This window comes from Chenopodium album, chromosome 2 (assembly GCF_948465745.1).
Source record: "Chenopodium album chromosome 2, dcCheAlbu1.1, whole genome shotgun sequence".
In the NCBI taxonomy this organism is placed as follows: domain Eukaryota; kingdom Viridiplantae; phylum Streptophyta; class Magnoliopsida; order Caryophyllales; family Amaranthaceae; genus Chenopodium; species Chenopodium album.
In genome coordinates, this window is record NC_137835.1 from 86,080,385 (window position 1) to 86,102,603 (window position 22,219).

General features: G+C 36.2%; 1 protein-coding gene across 3 annotated transcripts in view; it reads left to right on the forward strand.

The window, feature by feature from the left end:
• The first annotated feature begins 5,902 nt into the window (after nt 1-5,902).
• Nucleotides 5,903-22,219, forward strand: part of LOC145605560 (uncharacterized) — a 35,958-nt gene continuing 19,641 nt past the window's right edge. For 2 of the 3 annotated variants that reach the window (XM_081661632.1, XM_081661640.1), the window contains exons 1-7: nt 5,909-6,202; nt 8,986-9,117; nt 12,723-12,794; nt 14,596-14,666; nt 14,773-14,872; nt 14,942-15,040; nt 21,621-21,747. In XM_081661632.1, the coding sequence (XP_081517758.1) occupies nt 6,053-6,202; nt 8,986-9,117; nt 12,723-12,794; nt 14,596-14,666; nt 14,773-14,872; nt 14,942-15,040; nt 21,621-21,747 (751 nt within the window). In that variant the 5' untranslated portion in view covers nt 5,909-6,052. Of the gene's footprint in view, nt 6,203-8,985; nt 9,118-12,722; nt 12,795-14,595; nt 14,667-14,772; nt 14,873-14,941; nt 15,041-21,620; nt 21,748-22,219 lie in introns of all 3 variants that reach the window. The other variant, XR_014105101.1, reaches the window with a different exon arrangement.

Below are 22,219 nucleotides of genomic sequence, written 5' to 3' on the forward strand. Positions count from 1 at the left end.
ATCTGCTCCAACATGAGTATGACCGTCTGCTCCAACATGAGTCAGATAGCCGACGACGTCCATTCGGGCAAATTCGTCGAGGAGAAGCATCTCCCATTTTGGTGGCACATTGCTCTACAAATACACTAAGCGGCCCTACCGAATGCTAAAGCAGCATTCGCAGTCGTTAGGTTTAATCGAAAGTGAAATCTAAAAGGCCAGAAATTTTCTAACTGTTCTAGCACAGTTGGAGAGGGTCACTGTTTCATAAGTAGAGGCTATTGAGGCATTAGGCCGGATGCGCCTGTTTTTGCCCAAACGCAGGACAGGCGGACTATTACTTATCAAGAAAACGAGCTAAAATACTTAGCAGATTAAAGAGATTTGTGGGTCGAATGCGCCTGTTCTTTGCTCTTGGGGCAAGACGGGCGGATTCTTCTAAAGTAAAATTAAGACTAAGTTAAAACTTAGCACCTTTTCTCGTCAAAGCCTAAGGCCGAATGCGCCTGCTTTTAGTTATTGGAGCAAAACAGGCGAGGGATTTCTTTTTAGCAAAATTTGCTAAGTTAAAATGTTGTATCTCGCTTGAGCCAATGGCTGAATGAAAATAATTATTCATTCGCTCCTGATGGCCGTCTGTCGCGTGGTTTGGGGCAATCACCATAGTGATTGATTGACTTAGAAACCATGTATACTCTTCTAAGTATCAATAATTTCTAAGTCAATCAATCCACTCAACCGAAACCACTCGACATCCGTCCAGGGGCAAGAACATTCGCATGCTATACATGTTATAATACTTAGCCAAAAACATGCAATGAAAAAATTTAGAGAACAACAATATGAATAACTTCAGCCAAACGGCCGAATGATTTTAAATTAAAAGGCCCAATCGCCATCAGACGATTGGGTAAGATTGTTAGTTGGCAAAGCCAGAAGGAATTGTCAAATCACCTGACCCCTCGATCGGTAAAGATACATGGATACACGGCACGCAGGCCGGAAGATGAAATGAATGGCCATTCGGCCGCAGAAATAATTACTAAAAGCTTTTAGGGGCAGAGGGATTCTCAGCATTGGCAGCCGCATCATCAGTTGCCGGCTGCTCTTCCTTGTCATCACCATCCTCTTCCCCGTCTTTGTCCCCAGAGGAGCCTGAAGAGGAGTCGGCCTCTTCATCATCCGCATCCTCCTCTTCAGCCTGGCGAAGGAGTTCAGCATTGTAATCCTCGTTTGCCTTATCAAACTTGGATTTCCAGATGCCAAAATCAGCACCCGGCTGTACCGCCTCCCATGTCGTCCGCATGATGGATTCATAGTCTTCCATCATTTGTTTGACAAGGGCCTGCTTCTCCTCCTCAGACCGAGACTGAAACTTGGCCTTTAGCTGCTCCTGCTGGTTCGCCAGACGCCCCTCCAGGCGGCTAACCCGCTCCTTGAACCTCCTGGCCTCTTCCTTGGCCTCCTGAAGAGGCTCAAGCTTTTCCTTAAGGCCTTTAACCTCGGCTTTAAGGTCATTGATTCTGGAGCGGGCCGAATCCAGGTCCTTCTTCACCTGCAGGTTGGCGTCCGCCTGGGAATACATCATATCAAGGGTCAGAAGCTCATTCTGAGCAATTTCAAATTGAGCTCGGTCTAAGGCGGACTCAGCTCGAGCTTTAGCGGCTGTTACCTCTTTGGATTTCTCCTGGATTGGCCGTCTGAGCCCTTGGACATGCAGCATGGCCTAGAAAAAAGAAAGGACCGAATGGTCAAAACCAGTCGGATATGTATTAAAAGTGAAGGAAAAATTAGCTAACTCTTTTACCTCGCAGAGGTTCCCCAAGATGGCATCCAAGTTGAGGGTGCCGACTCCTCTTACGGATGCCTTGTCCTCAGGATCAAGCGACCGCAGCATCTCCTTGGCCATCTGGACGACGGTCAGCCTTTGTGGGGGGGCTGTAAAATTAAAAGTAAGTCAAGTCCCAAGAAGCAAAATAAAGCATTGAAGTTTAATAAGGATGCGGCCCATACCGTCCGGCTGGGCCTCCTCCTCCTTCTCCTTCCCCTGACATCTCTTCTCTCCTGCTGAGCCAACAGCAGTGTTGGGTTGCTTAAAGCCACCCTTTGATGCCTGAGTGGCATCTGGTTTGCTGACCTCCCTGTCAGCTTCGATATTAGAGTCGTCCCCTCTTTTGGGCTTGTGAGCGATGTGTTTCCGGTTCTTGCCGGATGCACTCACATCACCCGCCCCTGTTTTTTGGATTTTGGGTTGGGGTTGTTTGGAAGGAGAAGGCTTAGTAGAAACGCTCTGCATGAGTTAAAGGAAAAGTGTCAGAAAAGCAGGCGGGCAAAATGTAACCTTTATTGAAAAAATATACCAAGTATCATAAAAATTACTACCTTGGGGGTACCGGCTGCCTTTTGCTCGTCACTCGCCCTATTGAGGACGCTGGTGCGATACTTAGCTGCAGAGACAGCAGCCGACTTCTTTGTTGCCGAGAGCTTTTCCATTGCTTTTTCTGCACCAAAAAGAGGAAGTTAGGCTTTTTAAGCATACACTGAAAACAATTTTAAGTTTACTTAAAAACAGACGGCCGACTACCTCTCGGCATCTCGGAACTTAGACCACAAGCGACCAAGAACACCCCATCTTCTAGCCACTTGTAAAGGGGAATGTAGCTCTGGGGGACGACTATTTTCTCCCCATGCTCGTTTGTCCGAACGGACACTGTAAATAGCCCCTGGTCAAAAATTTCCTCCTGGGCCCGCCTAGGGAGAGGGGGCAAGGCACTCTTGCCAGCCAGGAGGGGCGGATCCTTGTTCCACCGATTGTACTTTTGGTTCAGTCGGCCTTCAGGTGAATGGACAATGTAGAACTTAGTTCTCCAGTCCTTCCATTTGTTCTCTTTGCCGACTGTCATCATGTACCCCTTGCAGGTGGTCAAGGTGTACCAGCCTTCGCCGCCCTTGGCAGGCGCTCGGCTGAGATAGTGCATGTGGGCGAATGCCTCAAATTAAAGCTGGGATCCACCTCCAGCATTTCACATGCGGCAACGTACCCGATTATATTTATCCATGAATTCGGGACGAGTTGCCAGATACCCAGTTGGTATCCATCCAGTATCCTCTCCACGGCCGGATGGAGAGGGAAGCTTAAGCCAGCCTGAAGGACCGCCTCGTAATAGCCGAAGGCTTTGTCCTTATAGCTGGCCAGGGAGGGCCAGGTTATAGTATCCTCCTTGTTGGGGACGGCCAAGGAGAAGTCATGCCCCATTACGACTTTGCGCCTGTAATTGGCAAGGCCGGATGTCATGGAGGCCCGCTTGCTCTGCGGGACATGGTGAAAATAGGGGGCGCGCTCCAAGCGCCTGGAAGCACTCGGCTCCGCCCAGCCTTCCCCCTTTTCTACTAACAAGGACTCCCTTGCAGCATCTATTTTTGCTCGGACCTCCTCTGACTCAACAGAGGCGCTGTCTGAAGATGACGAGGCCGAATCGTTATCAGAGCTTTCCCCAGAGCTAAGGGACTGCCGGCTAGGGCCAGCAGGGTCCTCCCCTAGACTCTCCTCAGGCGCCTGTCCTGAAGACTCGGCCTGGTACTGACTGTCGGCTTCCCTCAGTATAGTATCACTAGGGGTGCCGCTTGAAGAAGAGGGAGAATAGTAAGTTGGAGTTTGGGGAAGGTCAGAAGAGGGATTTGGGGGGTGCTCAGAAATCTCACTAGCTGGCACCCTAATGGAGCCGTCTGAATTTGGAGTCTCACTGTCCGAATGGTAAAAGGTACCATCCGGCCTATATCTCCTTGTTGTCTGCTTTGTTCGAGCCATCGTGTCCTGCAGATGCACAGACACTATCGGATTTGGAGTTGTACTTAAAGGAAATTTCTCGAACGAGCATTCGACACTCCTAGTTCTAGATTCAGCCGTCCCCGGTGACCGGCTGATCGCTAACCCTAGGCCGTGCCGTGTACGTTTGGGAAACCATTTGAATAAACGAAAACACAATAAAAAATAAAAGAAAAGAGCATGCGGTTACCTTAGAAGAAGGTATTTGAGACGCCTGGTTAGCTGAGCAGTCGGTAGGAAAGGCCGAGTGTCGGATGCTTGACAAAAGTCAGGGTCTTTAAGAGTCTTTGAGAGTCAAAAGTCCAGAGATTCTCCAAGATTCGCAAAGGTGTGAAAACAAAAATGAAGTCAAACCTTCCTATTTATAGAAATGGGAAACCCTAATTTTTCCCCCCAAAACGCAATTTGAAAATTCAGCCATTCAGAGGAAGACACCTGTCACAGGTGCCACGTGCAATACACGTGACCCCTGTGAGGGGCAAATGATTTGGGTATTTTATACCCTGCCAAGTGGCCCAATCAGAGCATGACACGTGTCACTGGAAGATGCACTTACTTGGACCATCCAGATGGTGACACGTGTCGAGCAGATATTGCCCCCTGGGAATGGCGGCTTTCAAGGCCCAAATCCCAAGGGGCCCTTAAAAAATGGCGTGCCCTAATCCCTAGGTCACCAGATCCTAGGGAGGGCACACTTTCCAAAAGGACCCTATAAATAGGGACATTCTTACATTTATGACAAGACAGAGAATATACACGCAATACGAGACAACACGTCACTTATCACAGAGCTGTCGTTTTCAAGGAACATACAACACTTTACCTGAGCTTGGAATCCGAGCAGATAACTTTATTTCCGCACATTTTGTTACCGAACGCTTACTAACTTAATCTTCGGAGGCGGACCACCGACCATCCGGCGGTCCGTTTGCTTTGCAGGTACAGGCGTCCTTTGTTGAATCCAGTCTCAGTGTTGTAACTCTCCCAAGGGACAAAAACCCCCGAAACAACATGTACTACTTCGACCTTTGTTAGTGCTTTTATACGTTCTCTGTTTTCTTTCAAATACAACACATCTATTTGAAATATTTTTCTAAAGTGCTTATTAGAGTACGTAAACGAGCAACTTCATCAAAATAATTTGAACACCAAGGTTAGAGAGGGGTTAGATATTACCAAAGTTATTAATATTGGGATGTTACTTTGAATCAGAAGGGACTATCAGAATCTAAATGTAGAATCGTACGATTTAACGGACATGCATAAGCAAGATGTTATCTTTATAAATAATTTTGTATAAGCATATTTTAATCCTGTAAGAATTTCGCTAAGCTAGATAAGAGAAATATGTAGAATCGGGTAAAATTATACTAATAAATCGAATTGTATGACATACATGAATCATAAAATCGCAAGATTTTAGGATTTTGGAATCCATGTGTGTGATATAAGTGAAAATTTGAACCCTCAACCTTTTATAACAAATGTGACTATTTTACCATCTTAGGCAACCATCAACTATGTCATTAATATGTTAAAAAACTTATATAAATGTATACTACAAGCCTACAAGGTTCAATTAAAAAAAAAAAAAAAAATTCAAAGACATACAACGACAATTTCAGTTTTAAAAAGTCTTTAATAAAATTATCGATTGCATGTCTACAACCTTACAATCTACAACAGTAGTAGCCTGGGCCAACGTCCGAGCTACTCACTAGTTTATTAACTAAATATAAAGTGTACACCGAGTAATATAAGGGTAACTTTTTTAGCTAATTTTAGGGTAATTTTTTTGCCCTTTTTGGGTAACTTTAAATATAATACAATTTTTTATATAAATTGACAACAAAAAAAGTTTTACAAAGGTAATTTAATTATATAATTTTTATTTGTATTGAGTTACTTTTATGTATATTAGGGTAACTTTTATTTATTTCAAGAGTAACTTTTGATTACTCTATATTATCTTTATAATGGATGTACAATTTTCTAAAAAAAAAAAAAAAAAAAAAAAATGTACAATAATTATTATACGTCCATTTTTTTTTTTTAAGTTTGTGAATAAAAAAAACCTGGTTAATGGAATATACTCTTGACGTTCCGGTTCTCGAATAAAAGGGATAAAAGGAAGCTACCTTGGGCCTGTCTGCTGTAGGCTTGCAGCTCATCTCTCAATTGCGATAATCTTAAAATCCAGTAGACTAAACAATCTGTAATTCATTCATATGCAACGCCATCTTCGCCATGTCAATACCGAGGGAGCCAGAGCAGGTGATGAAGTTGCGAGAAGGATCCGTCCTTGGGAAGAAGACTATCTTGAAGAGCGACCATTTTCCTGGCTGCCAGAACAAACGTCTATCTCCTCACATTGAAGGTGCTCCCAATTACCGCCAGGTACTGTCCTCAATTATTATTTTCATTGCACAATTCACCCAGATTAATTAGGTGAAATTGCATCATTCAGTGTTCAATTTGTGGAAAATAGCATGCAAAATCTGTTATTTTAATTGCTCAAGTAGAGTATGAACAACGATCTGTTTTAGGAGAAAATCTAAGTTCGTTTTGGGGCAAAATCATTCCAAGTTTATCGTCTTGATAAACAATTTTTGTTTTGGGGCAAAATTGTTCTATTTTGGGGTAAAAAACTTAAAATTAATAAACTGCTGTTGGTCTTAGCAGTTTTACCCCAAAACAGCTACTGATGTTTATAGCAATTTGCCAAATAGCCTATTATGGAAAGTAGATCAATTTCAGGTTTTGAGTTATTTAGTTTCAAGTACGGTTTAATTTCAGCTCCATTTTCTATAATCTTCAATGACCATCTCATGTCAGTTTCTTATAATTTGCATGGTTTTTCATCCAGGTAAGTAATTCAAGAGCAATTTAGGGACTAGGGTTTATAGTAGTTGTAGTTTCACCCAATGTTCAAAGCTAAGGTTTTCAATTTAAAGATTTAAGTTCTCCAATCAATTAGGGGGTTTAATTTTGGGGTTTAGGTTAATAAGTGAATGCTTTTTTCTTTGTTAATTAATGGGTATATCTTTACTTATCAATAGATTTGGATAAAATTTGCTGAGTTTCAAATGTTCTGATTGTTGAAGAAGAAAGGAGAAATGAAGGAATTTAATGAGAATGGAAGGAGGAATAAAAAATTTAGGATATAATTGACTTTCGCATAACAAAAATGAAGGGAAATTAGAAAATGGGACTCATAGATGGAAGTTGTTTGGGGGTATTATTATCCATTTTTTTTCCCTTTTCTTTTTTAGGGTAATGAAAGAATAGAATAGAAGGTAGTAATTCTAGAAATTACATATTTTATAGGTACTCTCTCCATAGTTTTTTGTTTTACTCACTTTCCATTTTAGGGCTTTCTTATTCTACTCACTTTGCTACATTTATGGCATACCCTTGGTACCATCTTACCCCCTTTACTCTCACAATAGTTACACCTATTTATGATCTCTCTTACTTAACCCAACTTTTTCTTACACAAACTCACCTTTTTACATCCCCTCTCTTATTTTATCTTCCACTCACTCACATTTGTCAACAATTTCCTAAATTGTACTTGTTTATTGGTTGGGCCTAAATCAAGGTATCACATGATCACATCTACAAGGGAAGAATACCCAATTACCAAATTAAGAAACTCAAATACTATTTACGGAAAATATGAGATAAGTACTACTAATAAAAACATCAGACAAGAATGAGAGAGAGTTCTAGGTTTTGAGTTTTGTCAAGTACTCTCTATAATGAAATTAAATTGATTGCAGGGTTGATTAAATATAATATAGCAATGATCAAATTGCCATCTCCTCTCCTAAGGTAGAAAACATATATTTATATCAATCTCATGTCTACTCTCGTGATCACAACAATTGAAATAAACTCATTAAGAACAGGAATTCAATAAAGACCACCCCAAGTGTATAACTATTCTTAAAATTGTACTATTTGACGTTTGATGATCCCACAAACTAATATTGACAGTTTACTCCCGCTAATAAATCAATACCTTAAACACATACAATCAATTCGTTAGATTAATCATATGAAATAAAACAAGATTATCAATTTGCAATTACATGAATAAAACCCAAACAAATAATTCAATCCATTGATAGATAATAAAAGACTACATCCCTAGCTTGAAACAAAGAAATTTAGCCACACATCACAATTAAGAAAACACAATCAATAATACTTAACATTGTCAATTGCATAGACTTAAATAGAGAGAGCGGTTGACGAAACTGATGTACACTGCTCTTCGAATCCCAATCTGCTCGCCAAAGTTACTGCCGCTTCGTGCTCTGTTTCTCTGTATTCGCCCCATTTATAACACTAGGTAGATATGAGGGTTTTCTCCCTTTCGTGGGGCTGCTCTTGTGCGTGGATGCACTCACAAAAATAAGGAATTAATGGTTTTTTTTTTCATTGTTTTGTTTCCACTTGAAATTTAGGAGTTAATGGGTTTCAAACTTTTAACCCATTATTACTTCAAGATGTGTGCTGCTCGTAAGAGTATTATGGGCTTTTGATTGTATTCCTTTTTTTTTTTTTTTAATTTTTTTTTTATCTCACTTGCAACCACCTATAAACAGTATGAAAATGGGGTTTTTTTTAGTCCTGTTTCCAATTTCTTAACATATTAGCATATTAGGGGTATAATTAACTAATAGTAATCAATTGAAATCTATATAAATACATATTTTATACCCTAAAGTAGCATTAAAATGATATAATAAAGTATAAAAAATGAATAAATCATATATCTATAGACTATAGTAAGTGAGCAAAACATAAAAAAACAGAGGTAGTATCTGTAACAAATAAAATTCTATGTATTTTTTAAATTAGGGGTCCAAGTAAAAATTGAAATTAATCTATGTGCTGAGGGGTGAGTTTTTGTATGTATATGGAAGCATCTCTTGAGGCACTGGATATTCGGTTATAATCTTCCCTTTTTAGTCATATCCATTTCTATATATGTATGTTTAAGGTGTGAATGGGATATGTATTTTTATGCATTTATGTTTTGTATATATATATATAGAATTTCACACTCTTTTTTTTTTTTTTTTTTTTTTTTTTTTTTTTTTTTTTTAAATTTTCATTATAGAATATCACTCTTTTTTTTTTTTTCCCTTCTTTGTGGTTACCATCAACAGGCAGATTCTTTACAAGTTCATGGGGTTGCTATTCCTACCATAGATGGAATCCGAAATGTTCTTAAACACATCGGAGCCCAAGCTGACAAAAAGAGAACTCATGTGTTGTGGATAAATCTCCGTGAAGAGCCAGTATGTTAATTTGTATTTTCCCCTTGCAATCCGTGTTAATGAATTTTAGTCTTGTTGTAGTATGATATTCAAGTGGTTATGCGGTTATGTTTTATATGTCTCCTTTGTTTGTGACTCAGAATGTTGTTTTTGGAGTTTCTTGTTATGCTCTCTAGTCCAAGACCACAAAATACATGGCATTATAACACTTCGTGGTTTTTTGCTTTGGCCTAAGTCCGTGAGGAATATTTCAGGCCTAATTATTTTTTGTGATAATTCTCCTTTACTCCCATGGTTTTCAGTGTTGAACTATTATGCTAAAACTGCTTTCGACAACCTCCAATAAGGTAGGAGGTCTGAAAGATTATCTTTTTGGATGTAATTGGAAAATAGTTTGTCTTCTAATAGAAAAAGTAATTTATTTGTTGAGAGACTATTTCCTAGTGGCAGATCCAGATTTTGTGTTAGGTAGGTTCAAGTCTAACTCAAACTAAAATTAAAGTCAAATGAAAAATGATTAGGAATCAATTTAATTAGAGCAACTCACTTGGGGATCTAATGATATTCTTCTTTTTTTTAATGCACCTTTTTTTTTTTGGCACATTGCATATTAATTGCAACATTTCTATAATTGGTTTACTTTCATGCTATTTTTGTTTGTGTTCACACACCAAATACCTATTTTCCCCTTACTCACATTAGTCACATATGATATTTATCCTTGTTACCGTAGTTTTACTCCCTCTCCTTTGTTTGTAGTCACATGGGCATTTTTGTTACTTTATTTATTTCTTAAACTTTGTGCTCAATCCAAATGATGCAATTAAAAGAAAACAGGGGAAGTATGTAGGAACTAGGTCAACTTGTCTTCTTATTTGTACACCGTGTTTGTGGTAATGCATTTATGTGTTTCAAATTTGAAAAAAAAGTGGAGAATAGTTGACTATCAAGAGAAATGTAGAGGATTTTTTTTTTTTTTTTTTTTTCTTTTCCCTTAAAAGGTTTTCAATCTGAAGTGATTGTAAAAGAAGGGCAAAGAAAAGGTGTTTTCTTTTGAGAAATTTGGGGTGGAAAAGCTTGTTCATTCATACTATGAATTTAGGGCTACACGGTTTATATGCTTCATATTAAATTTGATAAACTAGAAGATTACCCTTTAGCATTTCTCATACCTTTTTAAATTTGATATAAAGCTTTTGCTCTTGTTGTATTCAAAATAAAAGTAGTAGTAATGTCTTAAGTACAAAAGGCCTCGATTTTTTCAAGAATTATATTTTGATTATTTTATTTCATGGGTTTTAAAGGGAATAACCATAAGGCAGTGTTTCTTGTTGGATGCTTTGGCGGGTGTGCATATGAAGTATTTGTTGGATGTAGGGGGACGGGGGACCAGGGGAGTAAACATAATTGGTAATTAAGTTATGTATTTGTTTTGAAATCTAAACATAATGGCTTTTGTGTTTTTTTAGAGAGAGATAACCGTGTTTGTATTACCCTTTTTGTTGGTTGGTAGTAAACTATCAGAGATGAATGAAGTGGTTGGCTTTCAGTGGATGGTAGCTTCTCCATTGGTGTGTTTCGGCGTAATAGGAAGAGGGAAGTGTGGGATTTATTAGTCTTCAGGCCCAAGTAATTTTGCATGAAGTTTGTTTACTTTCCTTTTACTCTTTTCTTTTCTTGATATCTCTTAATGGTTTGCTAAGTATTGATGGATTTGATTAAAAGGACACCCAAATGGCTTCACGCTTTTGAATTCTTCTATAAGAAAGCTAAAACCCTAGAGTGGAAAAACCTCTCCCCTAATGCTATTGTTGGAACCTTGTCAACAAATTGAAGAAGTAATCCGTGCTTGTGTTTAATAAGCATTTATGACTACACAAAATAATCAAATTTGGTTCATGTTAGCCGACCCCACTTATGGGATTAAGGCTTTGATTGATTGATTGATTGTACAATATATTTTTAATTATCAGCAAACAACATGCTATTCCATAGCAAATAGTGAACACTTCCCCTTTAGGTGAAAGATTTTGGGGACTTTAGCCGAAGAATTATTAAGCATGATATGCTCTAAAGGTGAAGGCCGGATTGGCTATACCACCTGACATGGTGAGCCATGCTCACATCTTGTCTTTCACTATAATATGGCTTTTTATCTTTGGTGAGGCTTGGGCTATTCCTTTAATATACAGGGTTAAACATTCGTTTATTGAGGTTTGGTGGGGGATAGGGGGGGGGGAGAGGAGAAGAAGTTACTATGATGGCTTATTTGGGTAGAATATTGACGAATCTTTAATGATATGCTTTAGGACCCTTTTAATTGACATTGCTGATATATGGAATTCGACCCGAAGGTACTGAGAGAAACCCAAACCCGATTTGAACCGAAACCAAACAACCCGATTTGACCCAAATATCATACTACCTCCGGTCCAATTTACTCGCAACAAAGGGGTATTATTTGTGAGACATAAAATATTCATTTGAATTGGACCAGGGGTAGTATTTTGTATTAATTGTAAGTTTTACACTATTTTTTTTTTTTATTGTTTTTAAGCACAACCCGAAATCTATTAGAGATTTGACCCAAACCTGACCTATTGACTGGAATTGCCCCATAGTTCTAATTTTTACTCAATTAATCTTAATTTTAAATCTGTTTGTCTGAATTTCAACTTAGATGTTTTAAATTTTAAATTAGGTGCTCTAAATTATAACCTATTCAGATTGTCTAAATCTTTATTCATATGTTCTAACTTCTAAATTTTGAATCATGTCTTAAATTTTCCCTCGCATAATCTCAATTTTTACTCATATGTTTTAAATTTTAGATTTATGTGTAAGTACGATGTTCTCACGTAGGGACCTTCTAGGTTAAATCCCGTGCAGTTGTTAAATAATTGTAATGAAAATGAATTTATAAAATAAGGTATAAAATATAATAAATCAATTCGCCAAGTATTATAATGTATAAATAAAATGTATATTAAAATAATATAAACAAGCAAGATAAAATAATAAGTTGGTTATAAATGGCAGTTTGATATTTTAGGAAGTTTACTTTATATTTTATATAAAGTGAAAGCCATAAGATAGATATAAACCTTCTTTTTCTATAACAATGAGTTTTTGTAAGCAAGTGTTTAGGAGGGAAAATTTTCAATATCACGTTTCCATACACACACACACACACACACACACACACACACTTTGATTTAATGGGGACAAGCTGTATTTTGTAAAATGGTAAAGCATCTCCAGACGTTATGTTAGTTGTAGGAGGGTAAAATTGAAAATCCCAAGTGAACCTGAACTTCTTTGCTTGTGCTCAGGAGTCTCCAACTTGGGGTTCAAATTCATATTATTATTTTTTTCTTATTGCCTTTTCATGCCAATATATATTTTTCCACTTCCTGATTGTGAATCCTAGTAGGAAGTACAGTTTATTCCAGATATAGTATCATGTATCTGGAAAAGTATCAAGATAATCATATAGCAAAAGTAAAAAGAAAATTCATTTCTGTTAAGCTGTTTTTCTTAAAGTACCATAGCTTAATTTTCTTTTTGTTTTGAATCTTGACTGTTGTTCTTGCTTAGATTTATTTCAGTGCATGTTTTTGTAACAGGTGGTGTATATCAATGGACGTCCCTTTGTTTTGCGTGATGTTGAAAGGCCTTTCTCGAATCTTGAGTATACGGTATGTTTTTATAGAAGTTGCTCCCACTTGGAAAGCAAGGCCTGACAATATAAGAAAGACACTAAGAGAATGTCACTCATATAAAAGAAGGGGGCAACGGACAAAAAAATCTCAAGCCCTCAAGCTATCATGAAGTATTTTATCTAAAAGTTCCTGAAATGTCATGTATCACTCTTGCTTAAAATCGACTCCGACTATACAAAAGTCTAAAAAAAGGGAACTTGAATCAGTGATGAGGGGAACTGGTTTCATGCATTTAAAAATTCACTCTTTCCGTTAAATTTAAAATCTAAATACATATATGTATATTTAGGCAAAGTGGCATAAATTAACACAACAAGAACATGCAGTAATTCTTGTTTTTCTCATATTGAGGTCAACTTGTCAACCGATTCTTATTTCTGCAATGTTTAGTTAAGATATTAATTTCACTATCTATCCTGTGAACGTTTTTTGCATTCCTTGAATAGAGCAAATTTTATTACTAAATCTCTAATAAATACAAAGGTCAGTCAAAGTTGTCATATTTCCTTGTAGTCGTAAATTTCTTTCCCTTTATCTGCACATTACGTCTGTGGTCTGCCATGTCAAAGTTTCTTGCTCCATCTTAGGATAAGCCTGTATTATCATGAAATGTGCATTCTTTTTTTGCGCTTCTTCTAAGGAACTTAGAGGATGAAGTTAATTGCTCTTATTGCTTAATTATATGGTCCAAAATTTTTTTGATTCATTGACTGAACAAGCTTCTCTTAGATGGAGGAGGAAGATTTTTGTGGATGACTATACGGAATAATCACCTTTGGTTCATGTAGCCGACTCCACTTATGGGATTAAGGCTTTGATTGATTAATTGACTATACAAGCTTCTTTTAACATTTTCCATCTCAAGTTCATGAGTCTGTTCCCTTGTTCACCATAATAGTGGTTTTTATTTTTTTTAAATTTTTTTTCTTGTATATCTGGATTCCGTAAAATGGCTCACATACCCATTTCAACACGACACTGGCACGAGAGTGGGAATCCACATCAGATTCGGGACTGTACACTTGCCACTTGGACATGATGCCCTACCTGAAGCACCTATGTGAGTCAGGGGAAGAGAAAATCTCCTGTTCATAGTAGGGATTGTGGTTATGCTACCAGAATCCAGACAGCTTTTAATTTATTTTATTAATAAGAAAATAGGGGAAGGGAGAAGTATATTATAATAAAATGATGGAATAGAATGAAAAAGGAGAACAATAGACAGTTAAGTAGGTTATTATTTATTTTGATAAACAGAGGATACACCTACGTCAATTTGCCTTGTTTTCATTGAATACTCCAAGTGCTTTCATTTTTTTAATGCTGTTCCAAGCATGTTCCATTACTCCGTACAAATTTCCCATTTAAATATCAATTTTATAAAAATAAATTTAAATTAGTAGTAATCTTCATATTTTTTGCAATATTTATTATAGGTTTTTAAAAAAATTAGTATGTTGCTAAATAAAAATATCCTTCTCTTCATTCTTGTGCCCAAAATTGGACCAAATCCATGTGTCCCAACTTTTTAGAAATTTCCGTATTGGACACTCAAATCCTTACCTGAGTCTGATACTCCTACCCAGTCCAGGTAAGATGTTGTGCAACTATTGCCAACCTTCTTACTTTATGGAAAAAGAAGCACTCTGGTATAGTTGAAATATATTTGTGTGGGCTATGTCTCTTGCATTTTTATTTTTATTTTTTTTAACTTCTTGGTAAAGGTTTTGTTGATTGATTTGTTTCAGTTTGGATATGACATTCCTAAATTAATTAGGGAATTAACAGGGATAGGGTGGAAGATATGGAATCTCGATTGAAGGAAGACATCTTGCTGGAAGCTGCAAGGTGTCAAAATTGTCTCAATCTCAATTCATTGGCTTTTAAATGTAGTCGCTGAATATTAGTGATCTCATTTGTCTGCTTGAGTCAACTTATGGCTTTTTGGTTGTAGGTACGGAAACAAGATCCTTGTTACTGATGAACTGCCTGATGGACAAATGGTGGACCAGTGGGAGCCAGTGACTTGTGATTTTGTGAAGACTCCACTTGAGGTATGTAGATAGTTGGGTCCCTGCACTGATACTCTTGTGCCTTATATTTGAATAACTTCCTTGGTCTAGGTATATGAGGAGCTGAAAATTGAAGGTTATCTTGTTAACTATGAGCGAGTTCCTGTTACTGACGAGAAGTCGCCTAAAGAATCAGATTTTGATGTTCTGGTATGTTTGATGTTTACTAACTCCATGATCTTCTTTATGAAAGTTTACAGATTTGCTATCTAGGTTTCACTTGTAAGATTGTTCACTTGGCTACACTTACCTTGCCTTAGGCATGAACCCCAGGGCATTAGGGTAATAATTTACAACATTGATGTATATGCTCTCATGCTTTCAAAATCAAAATTTTATTCTTAATTTTTTCATGTGATTGGTGAATAGGTGAGTTAAAGTGATGCATATGTTTATGTTCTCATGCTTTCAAAATCAATATTATATTGATAGGGTTGAATATATAATAAAAAATGCTAAATTTTTTTGATAATCCTAAACCACACCAATGTATTTATGTTTTCCATATAATCCTTCATTATTGATTTTATTTGTTTAGTAGATCAATATATATTTCACCAATTCACCTTGTATGCATAGTTTCAACAGTTGGCAAAGAAGTACATTTTGTTTGTATTCAAACGACTTCAATATGGGTGATGCCTTTATTCAGTTTATAATGCTATATTGCTTCCATCTACAATTTCTTTGCCCTTCTTGTGAATAAGGATCTGGGTGACTCATTGTGTGTGAGTGGTTTGGGATGGAAATTGATAAATAGACATAAGATGCAACAAACCTTGAGGTTATCTTCATGGAGACCACACTAAGATTATAACAAGTTGAATTCTCCAACATGAAACTATCTCTCTTATTGGTTGAAGCTCATGCTTAACATATTATTTAATATCTATACACTATCCATGTATGTCCGAAGTAATACTACATTTCTATCATCTTTTGAATTTAAGAATGTCAAAGGCTTAAATATGGCATGTGTGGAGTTTTATCCATGTTCATTTATTTTTACTTTATTCATATCAATTTTCTTAGGCATATCCACCCTTTGCTAGCACGAGCACGAGTACTAGGTTCACGTAGATTAGAAATTGGACATAGGTGTGGGGCATGACCTAAGTAGCACTGAGACGGAAACGGGGACAAAACGGGTACGGGGACGGAAAACGGCAAAATTAAAATTTAGAAAAACTAGTACGGCATGGATATGGGAAAAATTTGAAATAATTAATTTTTTATAGTTATTTTTCTTTAATAATTTTTTACATTTATTTTTAGAAAGTACAAAATATTTAAGTATTTTTTTATTTCCTACTAGTAAAATAAACGAGATATTAAATTAAATGAGAAAAGTCGAAGGCTGTGATGTCAGATTTAAATAGATGTAAAAAGTATTTTTTTTTTATTTCCTACTAGTAAAATAAACGAGATATTAAATTAAATGAGAAAAGTCAAAGGCTATGATGTCAGATTTAAATAGATGTAAATTTTTTTCTAAAAAAAAAATGTAAAAGCAAAGATAAACTTCAAAAGCAAAAGATATCACGTGGAAGACTGAAATTCCTTCACCTACCCCTAACCCACACAAAAGTAAAAGTAATTAACCCCACCTACTAAGAAGCCCGAAGCAGGGGAAAAAGAGGAAAAAAAGAAATGGAGATTTCTGTCGCCGGTGAAGGAGAAGAGTGGTGGTGGGCGTTGAGTCGACAACTTGTGGTGTCTGCTTCAGTCCTCACTTCAAAGAGAGTAGAGAACAGAGATTGAGGAAGTGAGAAGATGGAAAAGAGACAAAAATGAACTTGGGGACGCCAAAATTGGTTGGATCTGTACCCAAGACGTACCCAAATTTTTAGCGCCCCGTATTCACATTCCTTCGGTGTACCCAATTTTTTGGAAATGTCTCGGGGACGTATTTTAGGCGTACCCGTACCGTACCTGTCCCCTATCCGTCTCCGGTACGGGAGAAGCCAGTGAGTTGCCGTCCCCGTGCTTCCTAGGGCATGACATTAATTAAACGTATTCTTGTTTATAGAAGACTTACGTATGAATTATAATGTAGAAATTTTTTTACACACATTTTAAGCTTGAATTGTTTGTTTTCTGAAATGCTTATTTGAAGCCTTAGTTGTGAGAACTTATGGTGATATGGGGAATATTTTTCTTTTCCTTCTATTTCGACATCATCTTCTATGGTTGTGTTGTTTGAGCGCGAATTCAAGCGTTAGGTAAGGCATGCAGAAGCGAGAGGGTTCTGCTGCGCTTAAGGTGAACTCAGTGCGCGCCTCTTTGAAGTGAGGCGTACTATATGGCGCTTAGCCTCTATCGCCTTGCGCCTTAGCGCCTAGGGTTATTTTAAAACATATTCCCACTTTTGTAACGGAATGAAACTTAATGACCGAAGTAACGCCCACGTAGGATTGGATATGTTTTTTTTTTTTTTTTCTTTAAGAGCAAAGGCAAAACCTTTACTTTGAGGTAGCTTATGTAAAATACTCCCTCTATGATAAAATAAATGGACGATTACAATTATGTGCAACTTTCTAAAAACTTTTTTTTTTTTTGCAAATTTTATATACAAAATTACTTACATACCCTTATTTAACATTTTCAAATACAATTACAAAACTAAAATTAAGTAAATAACCTAACTTAAATCAATTAATAATTCTCTTCCAATTTACATCCCCCAACTAACCTAATTTGATTTTATCTTTCTTCATTCTCTAAATTCATCTTCATCTTCCCCATATAATTCTCTCTCCTTATTAAGATCTTTTTCTCTCTTTAACTTTCATGTAATTGAACCCAATAGTTCTTTTTCTCTCTTGAACTTTCAATCCCATAATCTCTCTCCTCTTTCATATCTTCTTTTTCTCTGTTCGGTTGGTATAGGGTAGCGAGGTGGTGTTCGTTGGTTAGGGGTTGTGAGGTGGTGTTCGTGGGTTTCATAAACAATTTCTAGGGTTTTTGATTTGTGGGTTTATGGGTTTGCGGTGGTTAGGGAAAAGCATGGATCGGATATCCGTATCTGGTCTGAAATTTTTGGATATCAGATATATTGGATGAAAATTTTCGGATTGGATTGTTCGGAATTTCGGATATCCAATATCCAACCCTTATACTAATAAATTTGTAAAATACTGAGTTAATGGCAAAATTGATTTTTTTTCCAAGGCAAATTGATACTTGTATACATTGTTACATCATCATATATGAAATTAAATTACTTATTGAAAGAAAGAAAGTTGTTAGACTTAATAAATTATTACTACTTTTACAAGCTAATTTGAAGAATATAACTAAATGTTTAGGAGAAAATAAAACCTTTTTTTATTCTAGAAAATTAAAACCCTAAAACATGCAATTGATATACTTGTAAAAACTCATGGCAATTTTCGCAGCAATATATACCTAATTGAATTAGTCCACTTTAATTTCAATCTAATCAAATCCTAGGAAGGCAAAGCTGCAAACTCGCGTAGGTTGTAAATGATTAGTTAGTGCCGGTTGAGTGAGAACGGTGGTGAGGTGCCGAGTAAGTAGACAAAACGGCAGAGGTTGAGTGAGAAGCTTGCTAATAGAGTAGATTTGAGAAAGTAAATGTTGAAAATAGAGATTGAAATTTGAGATGAGAGGAGAGAGAAAGCAAATGTTCATAGAGAAGAGAAAAAAGAGGCGGGTGGGGGGGGGTAATAATTTAGGGTTTGATACTTTGGTCAGTTTGGTGCACCGTGGAAGTAGGGGAATGAATAATTTCTTTTGGTTTGGTTTGGTGGGTCTTTGGGTTTGGTGAGCCTTTGGGTTTAGTGAGCCTTTGGGTTTTATGGGGTTCTAAATGAGGGATGTCATCGTGAGCCCCGTAATTTCCTTCAGGATATCAATTAGATATCCAAAATCCGATATTTTGATATCGATCGAATATCCATAATTTTCGGATCAGTGGCGGATCGGATTTTTGGATTTTTGCTCAGCTTTAGCGGTGGTGGTGTGGGGGGGGGGGGTTGGTGGGTTTCTGGGTTTTGGTTTTGTGGGTTTACGGTGGTGGTGTTTGTGGGGGTGGTGGGTAGGAAGGCTGGGTAGGTGATGAAGACGGTGGTACGGTGGATGGTTGATTAGGTGAAGGCAGGTTACAACTTTGATTTTAATTATTATTATTTTTTTAATATGAGGATTTGGATGTGATTATTTATTAATGACATACCCTTTACTTTTTTAAACAATACAAATTTTGACTTGGAAACCGTGCAACCTCCCAAAGTTTCACATAAAAATAATTAGAGGGATTATTTATTTTTATAAAATTGGGGTTGAAAGTAAAAGAATTTCTATGTAGGACTGCTACTATCTAAGTGGGCTTAACCCAACCACTAGTCTATGTAAGAAAGCAATGTTACTATTTTGGGGCATAATGATTCTATTTCAGAATCAACTAGCAATGGATTGTGTAGCAACTAACGTTCTATGTTGGTTATCATCCATAATCTTCTTCGGACAAGTTAATCACAAATAATTTTTTAAAAATCCATGTGGGCATCTAGAGTATTGAATTGTTGTAGTTTCGTTTGCTCTTGAAATGAATTAGTCCACTGAATAGCTTGATAAACCTATCTTTTTATGTATTATCAGAATTGTCAATTAAATTCTCTTTAATCTTGCTGTAATTATACTATTAAACCAGTTCATAATATTCTCTCCTTCCCTTTGCTCACTATTAGTCATAATTTTTTTTATTTTTTTTATGTAAAAACTTGAAAAACACATGATACAAGAGCAAGAAATTACTTTCTAACTACTAAAGTCTTTCTATATCTTAAATGAAATCTCTTATATGTGGAAAAAAAATCTTTATGATTATGTAATGGGGTTTCTTGCCCTTTTTTTAATTATTTTTTTTTAATTTTTAAAAATACTTTCATTTATGTTTTTAACGTTTTAATTACCCTTTTGTTAAAACTTTTTGAATTTTATTCTTGATTCTCTACTCCCTTAATTTTTTCTTAAATGCTTTTTTGGTTACTCACTTTACTCGCCTATTTGTAAAACTATTTTAAATGACGGTTTTGTTATGTCTGTTTATTTATATTGTACGATTCCTTGTGACGATTCATGTTAAACGACCCCAAATAAATTATTTTTGGGACTAAGACTTTGTTGTTGTTAAATTTGTTCCTTCCCTTAGTTCTTAATAGGAGGAACAAAAAAATATGGAGGGATCATTACATAGTCAATTAAGATTCTAAATTGGCTGAATGCCATGTGAACTAATAGGGATGGAAATTGGAAAATTTACATTATTCACACAAACTCCTTTAAATGTCTTTTATGATTTATCAGTACACTGTCTTGTGGGGTGTTAGTTCTCACACACACACACACCCAGAGACACACCGACACAAAATATCAACCTTTTATAAATTTAATCAAGTACAGACACACACACACACCCCAAACTTTGACTAGTAGCTAACGCACTACCTACAATGGATTGGGGAGCAACGTGTATCCTTAATTACCCTTTAATTACCAAAAAAATGTCTCATTTTGAGTGGAAAAAAATACCCCTTAATGGTGCGCGTTGCACCCCAATTAATAGTTAGTGGTGTGCTAGTCAAAGTTTTGAGTGCTTGGTAGGGATGTCAATGGGGCGGGAATTAAAAAAGAACGGAGGAAGTAAGTTTTATTAAGTTTTGTCATGGTCTAATAAGTTGATATAAATTACTACTACTACTACAATTACTACTTTTTGTAAGTTCTTAACGCTTGCCAATGTAACCATTGATACTCTAATTATGTACTTCCTCCGTTCTTTTTTACTTGACCCGCTTTGACTTTTACACTATTCATCACCTCTCCTTTGACCGTCTTTTGTAAGTGATATGTAAGGAAAAATATATTCATATGATATCTTTTTTTAATTCGTCTCAATAAGTACTATCGTAATATACAACTTTAATAATTTTTACTTATGAAGAATTAAAGTTATTGATCGCTAAAGTTTTGCATTGGCAAACGTGATAACAGGAAGTAAAAAAGAACAGAGAAAGTATATGTTAAAATAAAAAAAAGTTGATAGTTCAAAAATTCATATTGAGAAAACCTAACAAGAGTTCAAAAGAATCTTTTTCCTTATGTGTGAATTAATAACGTTCAAATGTAAGTATGTGAATAGTGCAAAAAGTTAAAGTGTCAAGAACAAATCAAAGTTAGTATAAAAGAAAGCAATGTAATGGGTTAGTAATTTCTATCTTCTCATCTTGCGGCCATATTTTTTTGATAATTTGATATCATGACATATTCAACTAAAGCATCAACATGTTTACGAAATTTACAATGTAGGAGCTATGTATATAAGGATGATAACTTGATAATAATATGCTTGGGGATGGAATCATAGATGATGTAATGAGGAATAACTTGGATAGAATAGGAAAATTAGTGAAACATAAAAGCATGGGTTTAAATGTGAAGCTGTTATATTTCAGATTGTACAATGGCATGAAACTAATGAATTGAGAAGAGTAAGGAGATGTCTATACAGGATATTTAATGAAAGCTGCCTTTTTGCTGGGTTGGGCTGAGTTAGTTGGTAAACTTGGTGTTATACTTTCATTTTGTAATTTAATTTTGATAGTTATAACTTGTTAATCTGAATAAATTGCATGCTGAAATTTTTATTGTTTCTGTTTCATATAATTTACTTGTGTGTAGTCATTAATTTGAAATTGGCTTTCAGGTTAATAAAATATCTCGAGTTGACCTTAGTACTGAGGTGATTTTTAATTGTCAAATGGGACGTGGGCGAACTACAACAGGGATGGTGATTGCTACCTTAATATACTTTAATCGAATCGGAGCCTCCGGTAATTGATGCTTCCTTTGACTCATCATGTTTGCTTTACCATGTTTTGACATTTCAATCCTCTTGACATCAAATTCAAGTTCTAATCAATTTCTCGAGTCTGACACTTAGACCCATTCCCAAATCCCACACTCGCACCTAGGAAATGAGGACTCCTCTGGTTGCACGCTCATGCTAACTCTATCATATGTGTCCTTAATGTTTTCAATGCCTTTCTGTATAATATACCTTTTTCAAATCAGTACCACCATATGTAAATCTTTCTTCTTCTCTTTGTCTGATCACTCGCTCTCATAGTTTCATAGTATTTTGTTTGATACCTTGACCCAGTCTTGTTTGAAAAATGCTGTTAACTATTCAATTCTTGTTTTTGTTTTAAACATCTCCAAACCTAAATAGAAAAGGCTCAACCTTTTTTTTATTGATCCAATCTTTTTCAATGCAATGTTGAATTCTTCACATAAGCTGCTAGT